Raw genomic sequence first — 14,037 nt, 5'->3', positions numbered from 1 at the left:
TGTGAGTGAATGGAGGCGGGGCTAATCTGCATATTCATAGAACAGCATATACTAAATGAGGCAAGGGTGTAGAGTTACATTCAAGCTATTTTAGGAAAAAACCTTTAAATATGTAATTTTGGTGATCAAAGATGAGTTTGAGAGGGTTAAAATTATTGACTACAGGGGGACTTTAATGAGATTTTGGGAATTAATGTCAGTATCATAATAATCATCTTGTGAGCACATGTGCCCGAATTGATTTTTTTGGGACAATTCTCTCATGTCAGTGTTTGTATTCACCCTCAGTGTCATTCACCCTCCCTGACAGAACAAACCTTCCGGACAGTTACCTCACCTGAGCCAAACCGACCAAGACATTTAACTACAAACACATACTGCTGGCAACAATCGAGAGATTCACAACCGACACATTCCCGGAGCTTAGAAGGAGTCTATCCAGACACTTGCTAAGAATATGATTGGATTTTAGGAGCATCCAAGGAAGAGTTTTCACTGTAAAACTAAAAATCTCAGAAAAAGAGAGCAACTTTGGATCAGCCAGGTAAGTTTACAGTGTTGGTTTGAAATCTGAAATGATACATTATGTTCCTCTGTGATGCAATTATCCTCAAGCATCTGTTTTCTTAATGGCATTAAGACAAGAACAGGCAGAACGATGCCAGGAACCGTAAAGCTGCGCAGCATCAAGAAGTTTGGACAGGAAAATGATGGTTATGAATTTTCAGATGAGGGTAAAGGGTTTAAAAATTAATCTTTTAAAACTATTCTCAAATCTATAGCACAATCCATTCAGACACCGAATGAACATATTGATTCTGTTACAGCGACAAATGGTGATTACATGTAAGTTCTGCTTTTTTTTTTCATCTACATTTGAGAATTGAGAATTTGCTTATTTTGAATGTTTCTAAACTAAACTTGTTTTAATACAGGACAATGGGAAAGGATAAAAAGTAAGTCATCTTTTTCTCCTTTTCCTTGATGATGAAAGCTTGTTTTCTCACATTTACTTTGAGCACCACAAACTATTTCATTCACAGGTCCAAAGATGGCAAGGAAGAAGAATCGGCTATCCGCGTTGGCTTCTTTCAGCTGGTAATTCCTCTGAGATATATTATAACAATGAGAAAAATTTGTAATATGTTTTTTGACTGTCCTGTTTGGGCCAAAAAAAAAAATATTGTTACACGGATGGACACCTGTTGCATAATGTACAGTTGATAATGACTGTAAGTGACATGTTAGTATTGTCTGTAAGGCCAACAGTGTTCTAAAAGCAAGATTTTGTGGATCGAAAATTTCACACTTTGGTCAAGATCTTGTGTTGACAATGCAAAAGTCCAGCACTCTGTGAAGTCTCCTCCAGCACATCCCAAAGACTTTCAATGAATTTAAGGACTGGACTCAGAGGTGCAAATTCATGTGTGAAAATGATTATTCATGCTCCCTCACAACCATTATTTCACAATTTGAGCCTGATTAATCTTGACTTTGTCATCGTGGAATATGGGCATGATGTGTCTACATTGGTTGATTAAGAAATATAAAGCTACACACTCCGTCAATTAGGCTTAGAAGAACCGTTACCAAACATATAACATGCTAGAAACATAACAATCATAGACTCTTAAGCATTTGCCTATTTAAATCCAATCAGAAACTTTTTTTAGGCCGGTCAGTGTAATTTAGCTGTTCTGTACATAGTTTTGCAGTAGGCCAATTTTGTATAAACTAATACAAAAGAAGAAAAGTTTTTACACTACTCCATATATTAGTGGGCAGTAATAATACATACTGTATACCGTAAGTGGGTTCATCATTTGTGCTGTGGGGTAGGCCTACACGGTGGTAAAAATATCCACAAAACACTTCTTAGCATAATTAGAATAATGAAAATTACATGTAAATGGGAGTGAAGAGCTAAACATCTTACTGCAATTAAGTCCTTACTTTGATTATAATCACATTATTGATGAACATGTAAATTGATTTCCCCTGCAGTTTCGCTTTGCCAGCTGCCGGGAGATCTGGATGATGATTTTTGGGAGCTTGTGTGCGATTGCTCACGGTTCAGCGCAGCCGCTGATGCTGCTCGTGTTTGGGATGCTGACGGACGCCTTCATAGAGTATGACATCGAGCTCAATGAGCTTACTGACCCGGAGAAAGTATGCGTGAACAACACTATACAGTGGCGAAACCTGACACAAAAAGAAAACCTGGCACTGAACATGACCAAATCATGCGGGTGAGAATAAACAAAGCAGTGGTTTTCACTTATTTTATTTTTTTCCCTTATGAGGGATTCACTCTCTCTAAAATCAAATGCAGCTATTTATATGAATGTATAAAGACTCATTTATATTGTGTGAGAAAATTAGTAAACGTGATGTTTCCAAAATGAAATTATTAGTCATTTTATTAACTTAGTATCAAGGGAACAGTGTATCTTTTTTTCTGCTCAGTATTAGAAAAACATATTCAATTAAATCAAATGTATTTGTCTGGCTTTTTTAATAATAAATAAATATAATAAATCTTTCTACTGTTGAAAATAATTTCCTATTTTTCTCTCTCAATTTTTCAAAAAATGTATTTAATGATGGTGTGCTCTTCTGCTTCAGGCTATTAGACATTGAATATGAAATGACCAATTTCGCCTACTATTATGTGGGCATTGGAGCGGGGGTCTTCATTCTTGGATACCTCCAAGTGAGACTTTTCAACTAATTACTGTTGGTTCTTTCTTGTTTTGTAAATGTGCAATACGAAATTTGCAAAAACTTCAATAATGTGCATATTTTTTGCATAATTATAGTATCAATTAAAGGCTTTTCTCTCTCATTTTGTTTCCTTCAGATCTCCCTGTGGATCACTGCGGCAGCACGACAGATTCAGATCATCAGGCAGATGTATTTCAGGAAGGTCATGAGGATGGAGATTGGTTGGTTTGACTGCACCTCTGTGGGAGAGCTCAACACCCGAATGTCTGAGTAAGACTCATTCAAACTCTTTCCAGAGCACAAATGCTAAATAAACAAGAGTTACCTAACATTGTGTGTGTGTCATCTCATGTAATCCTAGTGACATCAACAAGATAAACGATGCCATTGCTGATCAGGTGGGGATCTTCATCCAGCGCTTCACCACATTCGTGTGTGGTTTCCTCATGGGTTTCGCAAAGGGCTGGAAACTAACGCTGGTCATCGTCTCAGTGTCTCCTCTGATTGGGCTCGGAGCAGGTCTCATGGCTCTGGTGAGACATAAGATCACACATTTTAAACACAACAGCTCCATTCACACCAAGAACGACAACGATAAAGATAATGATAACTATGAAAACCATTTGTCTGTCACATCCGAGGGCCGTAACAAAGTGTTGTATAAAGTTAATTACAATATATTACATTTGTTTTGATTGCTTGTGCTTGTCTAGTTTGTGGCGAAACTGACGGGAATGGAGCTGCAGGCGTACGCTAAAGCAGGTGCTGTGGCAGATGAGGTTTTGTCTTCTATTCGTACTGTGGCAGCATTCGGTGGCGAGAAAAAAGAAGTGGACAGGTAACTAACCATCATCTTTACTTCACATAATTACTCCCGCACTACACTGTAATCAGAAATGTACTGACTGTGTTATTTCCTCCGGACTCTTTACTCATTGTATTTTCTGCAGGTATGACCGTAATCTGATCTCTGCCCAGCGATGGGGCATCAGGAAAGGTCTGATCATGGGGTTTTTCACAGGATACTTGTGGTTCATCATCTTCCTGTGTTATGCACTAGCTTTCTGGTATGGGTCCAGTTTAGTAGTGGACACACAAGAGTACAGTCCAGGGACTTTACTACAGGTACACACACATGATCTCATGCAAGCACATGAAAAAGAACCCACACATCAAGGTTCATTTTGTTATTCACATTACAGATGTGGCAGAAAAGGCAGAACGCAGATATTGATTTGATATCACGTTTTGTTTTGCAGGTATTTTTCGGGGTGCTTATTGCTGCGCTGAATTTGGGCCAGGCGTCTCCTTGTCTGGAGGCTTTTGCTGCTGGAAGAGGAGCCGCCACCATTATCTTTGAGACCATAGACCGCGTAAGAACCCTGCGGACAACAGACATCACACAAATCACAGGAAAAGACTAATATCTGTCTCAAATCCAGTGTTGTTATTGTTAACAAACAAAAAAAGTATTACACTATTAACATTTTTGTTAATTAAAATAAAGCTGAAATAAAATAAAATATAAATGTTAGATGAAAATTTTACTTAATGAACTTAAAATTGCTAATTGAAATGAAATAAGTTGAAGTACTAAACTAGCTAAAACTAAAATACAGTAAATATAAATTAAAGCTATAAATAGAATACAAAAACAGATCAAAATGATGAAATCTTGAGATTCAACATCTAATTTAAACCTGTAAATAAACAGCATTTTTGAGCAAAATGAACAAGAAATTTATGTTTTTGATGAATTTTACTTCATTTATTTGTATTTATTTATTTATTTATTTATTATTATTATTCTGAACTCACTTTAATTGTTATGCTGAAAATATTTGTTAAATTTAATTTAATAATTGTATTAAATGTTAAAAATCTACATTGGACCACTTGTATACAAAAAAAAAAAAAAAAATTATCAGACATATGTCAATCCCATGAGTACCGAAAATATGATCTTACACAGATGGCAGATGAGTGTTAAAGCCCTCTGTGCTGGATTTTAGTAAGTGTAGAAAAATGCACAGAATGAAAAAGCCCAGCAAGCTCAATGCAGGTGCCAGTCAGAAGAAAACAGCTGTATTATTGCATGTCTGACATCTATCTTTCCCGAGTGATGGATATTGTTTTATTTTCAGGAACCAGAGATTGATTGCCTCTCTGAGGCTGGATATAAGTTAGACAAAGTGAAAGGAGATCTGGAGTTTCATAACGTAACTTTTCATTACCCATCTCGACCTGAAGTGAAGGTAAAGTTGAAATGTTCACCAGTATCAGATGGCTCTCTGCTGTGTTCCTACTTTAGATGACCTCAACTCTCCTCCTTCTCACAGATCCTCGATCAGCTTAATCTGCAGGTTAAGTCAGGAGAGACAACAGCGTTTGTGGGTCCCAGTGGCGCTGGGAAGAGCACCGCGATCCAGCTCATTCAACGGTTCTATGACCCCAAAGAAGGGATGGTAAAGAAACATCTCTTTTACATGCTGCAGTATTTTTGGTGCACATCATTCAGAAATCCTTGAAAGTGTTCCTTCACTCCAGGTTACGTTGGATGGTCATGACATCAGGGGCCTGAACATCCAGTGGCTGCGTTCTCTGATTGGGATTGTGGAGCAGGAGCCGGTTCTGTTTGCGACCACCATTGCTGAGAACATTCGATATGGGCGCCCTGGAGTCTCGAACGACGACATCATCACAGCAGCCAAAGAGGCCAACGCCTATAACTTCATCATGGATTTACCACAGGCAGGAGACCACCAAATATGTCCAACATACATAGACATCATAATTAATGACCATCTTGGTCTCTATATTATATTATTATCCATCCATCCATCCATCCATCCATTCTCCAAAACATCCATCCATCTCCATAACACTTAACCTCTGTAGGGTCACGGGAGGCCTAGAGCCTATCCCAGTTATATTATATTATATTATATTATATTATATTATATTATATTAGTATCTTTTTGTTTCAAATATTTCTGTTTATTTAGGTTTAAATTTAATCCCTCCTTTATACCCTTCAAAACTTTGGGGTCAGTAAGATTTGTATTTAAAGAAATTAGAACTTTTAATCAGGAAAGATGCATTAAATTGTTTAAAAGTGACAAAAAGACATTTATAATGTTACAAAAGATTCCAATTGAATACATTTCAAATTTTTTTTTTTTTTTTTTTTTACTTTCTATTCATCAAAGAATCCTGAAAAAAAAGATCAAATTTTCAAAAATTTAGCAGCACAACTGTTTGTAACATTGATACCAATAAGAAATTATTCTAATTATTATCACCAAATCATCATATTAGAATGATTTCTGAAGGATCATGTGACACTGAAACCTGGAGTAATGATGCTGAATATTCAGCTTTGCCATCACAGGAATAAATTACATTTGAATATATTTACAAAAACATAAAACAGTTTTAAATTGTAATAATATTTCAGAACATTATTGTTTTATTAATCAAACAAATGCAGCATTGGTTAGCATAAAATATTCCTTTCAAAAACATAAAAAAAATTATCACTGACCGCAAACCTTTGAAAGATAGTGTATAATATAGTAAATATGTTTCGTAAACTTTTTGATCTTTTCTTTTTAGAAATTTGACACTTCGGTAGGTGAGGGAGGTGGCCAGATGAGTGGCGGGCAGAAGCAGAGAATCGCAATAGCCCGGGCACTTGTGAGGAATCCCAGAATCCTCCTGCTTGACATGGCCACATCAGCTCTGGACAACGAGAGTGAAGCTGTCGTACAGGAGGCTTTGGACAAGGTCAGCAGTTACAAAAAGTAAATAAAATAACGTACATCGAAATCGCTGAAGAGTTGAACAACCATCAATCCTCTGTTGAAGGTACGAATGGGTCGCACCACCATCTCCATCGCTCACCGTTTATCCACAATAAAGAATGCAGATGTGATCGTGGGATTCGAGCATGGCCGTGCCGTGGAACGAGGAAAACATGAGGAGCTGCTGGATAGAAAGGGCGTCTACTTCACCTTGGTCACTCTTCAGAGCCAGGGAGACAAAGCCCTCAATCAAAAAGCCCAACAGGGTAACACACTCTCTCTTTACTACTGTTAGTACTCTGTACTAAGAGCAGTTCACATGACTAGTGTCAATGTTCTCCGATGCATTGAACTCTGTGGAGCAAAGCACCCTGAATTGTCACGTGATACTCAAAGTTCAAATTATTTTAACTTTGAACCCATTGCCACCGACCTGAAAAACATCTTAGTTTTACTTGCTGTCAATGACTCTCACTATTTATCTTTAATTTATTTTTAGTCATTTTTGTACTTTTTTATTTCAGTAAGTTGCCAAGGCAACATTTCTAATTTTCGTTGAATTATTTCAACTTTATTTCAAATGACCGAAAAGGATTTGAAGTGAATGTCATTCTAATCTTGTCTCCCACTCTTCTCAGAGATGGAGGAAGCTGAGAGTATTGATCCTGATGCAGAGAGAAAGAGTCTCAACAGGGCAGGAAGCTATCGAGCTAGCTTGAGGTAAAAATGGTGAAAAACGTTATTACTCAAGTTTTTTTCAAACCCTTGTTAGCGTTTACATGAACCCACAAGAGACTAAACTAATGATCAGGTGATTCCAGTAGAATTTGATGGTAGTATGTTGCAAAGCTAATATAAAAAAAATCGAAAGATTTTTTAAATGGAAACTGGGTACACTTCCTATTTCGGTGGTCAAAATGTCATTAGCTATGTTTTCATCCACCTATTTCTTTGCGCATTTTGGGATATTGCATAAAAAATTATGGATGGAAAAACTTTACTCAAGTAGGTAGCTCCATTGGTAATACAGTGCCTTAAAGTGTGTGTGAGAATACAATTTTAATATAGTTTTTCACTTTTTCTACCTCCCTCTCTCTCTTTTACTATATCTGCAGGGCTTCTATTCACCGAAGATCTCGATCACAGCTGTCGAATGTTGTACCCGAATCCTCAGTGGCCTTTGCTGGAGAGCTAGGCCCTCGCTCATACTCTGAAACCTGCGTTCCTCAGGAGTTCATGGGAAAGGTTAGATCTCTTCACCTCCATGGGCCTGACATATCTCGCAAACATCTCATGTATGTGCATACTGTATGTGTAAACAGAGCAGCCTTATTGAGGATGATGTAGAGGAGGTGGAACCAGCTCCAGTGACTCGTATTCTGAAATATAACGCTCCCGAATGGCCCTACATGCTCTTTGGAAGCTTTGGAGCCGCTGTGAATGGAGGGGTGAACCCAGTCTACTCTCTCCTCTTCAGCCAAATCTTGGCGGTGAGGTTTCTGCCTGCTATTCTCCTCTACGACACGTGTTTTCTGTAAGCATGGCTTTCATCTCTTTCTTTTTACTTGCAGACATTCTCGATGCCTGATCCTGTTGAGCAACGGAGGGAAATTAATGGCATCTGTCTGTTCTTTGTGTTTGTTGGTTTGGTTTCATTTTTCACACAAGTGTTACAGGTTTGTATATCTTTTCATTATAATATATATCGTAAAGATATTGTAAACTATTACAGATAGACCAAAAATGATATGCATTATAGCATAGTTATAGTCATTGGTGTTAACTAACCTCAAGGGGGCGATAGAATTACTTTCAAATGCCTGGGCCAGTAAACCAGTGGTTGCGTCCGGAAGCTTAAAAATCCAAGATAGGATGGCAACAAGGCACGCCTGAATCTAATGTTAGCATCACTTCCTGTCTCCTGAGATACCTTCATCTGATCGATCTGTTTTGAAAGCTGCATAGATGCATCCTTCGCTGCCTTTGATATCCCACAATCCTGTGCGTTCCATTCCATGACATTTAAGCTATCATGTCATTGCCTGGTAGGGCAGCAAGGCAACAAGTTAGAAGCGTTCCTGGGTCAACATATTTTGTTGATTCTGGATCAATATTCCTGTTCGAAAATTTAATCCTAACCATATCCCCGCCCCTAAACCTAACCATAAATTATCCCTAAAATCAAAGGGAAATGATAGGTGATTAACTCCTAACCCAGACTGCAACATAGTGTCGGCCTATATCCGGCCCACATCTGGTACACGTGGACTCCACACATACCAGATGTGGGCCGGATCTGGGCCGACACTATGTTGCAGTCTGGGAACCCTGGTTATAAGCCTAAACTTGACATAAACTTTAAATGTGTCCCTGAAATCTGATTGGTTGATCGAAATGCAACATCCAAGATGTTGGACCAGGAACATGTTGCACTTGCAAGTTTTCGGACGCAACCAGTGTCATGTAATGAGTTAGTGCTATGCTAAGCTACTAGGATAAACTGTTAGCTTTCTAATGAAGACTGAGAACAAAGAAAGGGAAAAGGACCATTTTAGCTTCAGTAGTATAATGTGATATTTATAATTACCATATTTTAATGACTAAAGCCGAGTGCACACTGAATGATTTATGGTAGTCCTTTATGATTGTTGCTTGTTAGACTGTACGTACATGATCCCTGCTATAAGCCATGTCACACTGTAGGATCTCAGTTGTCTTTAATGTCACACTGTACGGCAGTCAAAACTCGGTAAAATAGATTCGTTCAGAGTTTTAAATCCTCAAGCCGTGACTCGTTCGGTGAACTGCATTACATGCGGGATTGAAATGGTGGCTATAGGAAACAAAAACAGTCTAGTGTTAAGTTTTTTAATCTGAGGTAAAATTTGATTGTAATCATTATTAATCGGCATTAAAAGACCTAAAATGTGTATCAGGCGGAATCATGTCCAACATGTACAGCTATATTCTATAACATATTCTATAGTGTCTAATTGCCCTTTTGACAACACTAACAATGCAAGTCATTTCGCATTACTAATTACGCTCCGGCACATTTCGGAATTAAATGAGATGTGAAATTAGCAGCTTTTGCTGTGTTCACGTGTTTGTTTCACGAGTTCACACTTACATCAATTAAACAGAGTAAATATTATGCGTATTTGGCGTGCTGTCCGGGGGGAAGGCTCTGAGCTGGGAATTTTTGCCCGAACCCAGAGTACTCCCCCTGTTGTTGTAAGAGTATTTAGGACTAGAAGTGAGGAGATGGGGTGGTGGAGGGATGCTGTTAAACTGTCAACGAACGGAGGCAAGTTTGCTGTATATATACACCTCTTAACTCGTTGATTGGGTTGATTAACAGAGTGTGCTCCACTCGTGTCTAATTAGGTTTGATTATCTGAATGTGTTCCACATGTGTTTAATTAGGTTTAATTATCTGAACGTGCTCCTCCCGAACTTTGTTAATAAAACATAATATAGTGCTTTGGGTCTTCATTTGCTTTCAAAATATCTAGATATTTATTACAGCTACTTCTTCTGTTTCCTTCCTTCCTTCCTTCCTTCCTTCCTTCCTTCCTTCCTTCCTTCCTTCCTTCCTTCCAGGGCTATGCATTCTCTAAATCTGGGGAACTGCTGACACGTAGACTGAGGCGTCTGGGTTTTCATGCAATGCTGGGGCAGGAGATCGGCTGGTTTGATGACCGCAGAAACAGCCCTGGTGCTTTGACCACAAGACTGGCCACTGATGCCTCACAAGTCCAGGGAGTAAGAAAAACATTTTGCTGATCCTTTTTTCATTACGACTACATGATCTGCGGCACATTTAAATAAAAAAAATAATGCTTAATTACTGTACAAAAACTCTCACTCCAGGCCACAGGTTCTCAGATCGGCATGATCGTGAATTCTTTGACCAACATCGGTGTGGCCATTATCATCTCCTTCTACTTCAGCTGGAAGCTCACTATGGTTATCCTGTGCTTTCTGCCCTTCCTGGCTCTCTCTGGAGGGTTTCAGGCTAAGATGCTAACCGGATTCGCCAAGCAGGACAAAGAGGCCATGGAGACAGCAGGACGGGTGAGCTCACTGTTAGACTGGAGTATTGGTAAAATCACCTACTCATCAGCTTCTGCATCAGGCTTTTTAAAAGTCTCTGTGTCTGTTTCTGAGCGTAGATTTCTGGAGAAGCTCTGAATAACATCCGCACCATTGCCGGCCTTGGAAAAGAGCGCAGTTTTGTGGAAATGTTCAACACGCAGCTGGAGGCCCCGTACCAGGCCGCGCTGAAGAAGGCTAATGTTTACGGTGCCTGCTATGGGTTTTCCCAGTGTGTGGTCTTCATGGCGAACTCCGCCTCCTATCGATTCGGTGGATACCTGGTCTATCAAGAGGGGCTACACTTCAGTATGGTTTTCAGGTGAGATAACAATGCCACAAAGAGTATTGCTGGTTTAGTAAATGTTCATAATTTGGAGAGGTTCTATCAATACAGGGTGATTTCAGCGATTGTAACCAGCGGCACAGCTCTCGGTCGAGCGTCCTCTTACACTCCAGACTACGCCAAAGCCAAGATCTCTGCCGCACGATTCTTCAAGCTACTTGACCACATTCCCAAAATTAGCACCTACAGCAATGAAGGAGACAAATGGGTAATTCAGTTATCAATAACAACCATTTATGGACCGTATTATCTGGAATAAAGTCACACCATAAGTTTCACATAGTCAAAATTGCATTGCTGAGTGAAAAAACACAGATAAGTCGCTTCGTAATATAAAATACCTGTTAATAAAATGAAACGTTTACATATACTCTAAACTCTATAAATATGTACTTTAGTTTCGCCTCACACTCCACTACCAATCCTTGAAAACTGTAAGTAGGCCTATAAATTAAGCATAAATTATGGTAGCATTCATTAGCTATAAAAAAGTTTATTATAAACAACAATCCTTAACAAATTTAAAGCAAAACTGAATTACATGTGTGTGGGAAATTTGCTATTCAAATAAACTTGACATGCCTTATCTTGTGAACAAACAGACCACAGTAATCTCCAGTAGTTTAATTGACTTATTGCATTGACCAACATTTAATGTCATTGACCGAATTAGGAAAACATAAAGATAATGAATTATTTCTGTTGTTTTGAGGAAAAGTGAACGTGAGAAGGAAAATAAACGTTTATATGTGTAGATAAATCCCCTGAAAAAAAAAAAAAAAAAAAACCTTGGGAAGAGATTTCATGTGTAGTCCAGTGGAATAACTCAAGGAGTATTGTTAGAAAATCAGCTGATCAGGTTGCGAAACAATACAAAGCCGACGTATGGCTTAATTCACATTTATGGGCTGATATACCTCTCATTCAGGTGACTGTGATGGTTCAAAATGTGACTCATATTCCGGAAAATACAGTATGTTTATCACAATATCTGTTATTAGGACTGAAATGTATTTGACATATTTCATATGGAAATGTAGGCGATGTAAACAAAATGTTTCTAACATTACATTTTAGTACTGCATTATTTCTTGGCACAGCAATTTAAAAATCATCTGCCCTACACAGGCAGGAACACACAATTTGACCGTCACATAACACTTTCTCTTTCTCTTTCTTATTTGTTAAGGATAATTTTAAAGGGGATATTGAGTTTATAGACTGCAAGTTCACATACCCGACCCGGCCAGATATTCAGGTTCTGAATGGTCTGAATGTGAGTGTTAAGCCGGGACAGACTTTGGCCTTTGTGGGCAGCAGCGGCTGTGGCAAGAGCACTAGCGTTCAACTATTGGAGAGATTCTATGATCCTAACAATGGACGTGTGGTAAGAAGATCTTTTACCGATATTTTGAATGGGGTTTTTGCTTTAAAATCTTTATTGAAACACTGAGTTTGTGATCTGATCACTGTTCTTTATCGATTAGCTCATTGATGGCCATGACTCTACTCGGGTCAACGTTGCTTTCCTGCGCTCTAAGATTGGGATCGTCTCTCAGGAGCCAATTTTGTTTGACTGCAGTATAGCAGAAAACATCCGCTATGGAGACAACGAACGAGAGCTCAGCATGGATGATGTCATCTCCGCAGCCAAGAAGGCCCAGCTGCATGACTTTGTCATGTCACTTCCTGAGGTGTTAGTTTTGGGAATCTTCGGATTACAAGGATTTAGAATTAATGCTGCATTCACTGTGTCGGAATCTACTTTAATTACAAAACAACAGCTCGGAGATTCTGCTCTAAGCTGTTCACATCTTTAGATCAAAAAATGATTCATTTATGAAGTTGACCAAAAGTGCTGTACTAAATATTTTAATATTATTAAAAATAAAATAGACACATTTAAAGTACTAAGAAATTATAAGAGCAATAATAATGATAATATATAATTATTATTAATCTGTTATTATAATAACAGATACAAAATCCTATTAAAAATATAAAAAAATTCTTCTTTTGTGTCTTGTGAGTGTGACAAAAATGTTAATTGCTTGATTGTTTATTCCTCCCATGATGCAGAAATACGACACTAATGTTGGTTCCCAAGGTTCCCAGCTTTCCCGGGGTCAAAAGCAACGCATTGCTATAGCCAGGGCGATCATACGAGACCCCAAAATACTTCTACTGGATGAGGCCACCTCAGCACTGGACACAGAAAGTGAAAAGGTGAGCCAGAAAGCAAGAGTTTTAGAGGATTTTCATTGTTCGTTAGTTGTGTGAGAACTCATCCAGTCTATGTTTGTTCGTCTGTGTGCCAGACTGTACAGGAGGCTTTGGATAAAGCAAGAGAAGGCAGAACTTGTATCGTCATTGCTCACCGTCTGTCTACTATCCAGAACTCTGACATCATAGCTGTGATGTCTAGAGGATATGTTATCGAGAAGGGCGCACACGACTATCTCATGGGCCTGAAGGGGGCGTACTACAAACTCGTCACGACCGGAGCTCCAATCAGCTAATCTCACAGGAAAGGGTTTCATACATCCTTCTAGTGATACATAGACAAATATAATAATAAACATTTGGCTGATTAACACACCTTCTTGACAGAAATATTTGTACTGAGTTTTGAGTAAATATTGTATAAAAATTTAATTTTAGTAGGCTAATACAATTACATATATCACATATATATATATATATATGTCGAGAAAAAAAACTTAATCTAACAACACTGAATTCTGAAAACAAGCACTGTTTGTTGTATGCATTGCAAAATGAATGTATTTATGTACTATTAAATAAAAAGATTAAACAAAATAGCAGTCTGAGCTGTAAATGTCATGATTAATCACTCTTGACGTAGAATAACTTTAAAGTCCCCCTGTAGTCAATCATTTTATTCCTTAAAACTCATCTTTGATCACCAAAATGTTATATTTTAAAAAGAAATTCCTTGAAAAAAAAAAAAATCTTCATGCCTTAAAGGCATTTTTTTTTTTTCTAAAAAAAACTTTTTCCAAAATTTGTTTAAACTGTCTTTATATACCAATACATAATTAAAATGTA

General features: G+C 38.1%; 1 protein-coding gene across 2 annotated transcripts; it reads left to right on the top strand.

Annotated features, from left to right (window-relative positions):
- Positions 1 to 308: 308 nt before the first annotated feature.
- Positions 309 to 13,788, top strand: abcb11b (ATP-binding cassette, sub-family B (MDR/TAP), member 11b). Of its 2 annotated transcripts, XM_084395578.1 has the most exons (29): positions 309 to 544; positions 641 to 734; positions 828 to 846; positions 936 to 956; positions 1,044 to 1,098; positions 2,005 to 2,249; positions 2,626 to 2,713; positions 2,861 to 2,994; positions 3,086 to 3,257; positions 3,438 to 3,562; positions 3,675 to 3,849; positions 3,984 to 4,097; positions 4,869 to 4,979; positions 5,064 to 5,189; positions 5,272 to 5,475; positions 6,340 to 6,510; positions 6,592 to 6,793; positions 7,166 to 7,247; positions 7,643 to 7,772; positions 7,850 to 8,017; positions 8,099 to 8,203; positions 10,131 to 10,292; positions 10,401 to 10,604; positions 10,703 to 10,944; positions 11,020 to 11,176; positions 12,158 to 12,355; positions 12,456 to 12,662; positions 13,048 to 13,194; positions 13,287 to 13,788. In XM_084395578.1, the coding sequence occupies exons 2-29, from the start codon at positions 659 to 661 to the stop codon at positions 13,485 to 13,487; spliced, it is 4,041 nt and encodes a 1,346-aa protein (XP_084251704.1). In that variant the 5' UTR covers positions 309 to 544; positions 641 to 658; the 3' UTR covers positions 13,488 to 13,788. The 2 variants fall into 2 exon arrangements, with proteins under 2 accessions (XP_084251704.1, XP_084251705.1); XM_084395579.1 differs by lacking the exon at positions 641 to 734 and having other exon boundaries at positions 340 to 544; positions 783 to 846.
- The last annotated feature ends 249 nt before the right edge of the window (positions 13,789 to 14,037 follow it).

This window comes from Rutilus rutilus, assembly GCF_951802725.1.
Source record: "Rutilus rutilus genome assembly, chromosome: 22".
In the NCBI taxonomy this organism is placed as follows: domain Eukaryota; kingdom Metazoa; phylum Chordata; class Actinopteri; order Cypriniformes; family Leuciscidae; genus Rutilus; species Rutilus rutilus.
Note: the sequence above shows the minus strand (reverse complement) of the source record. Positions and strands in the feature narration are given on the sequence as shown.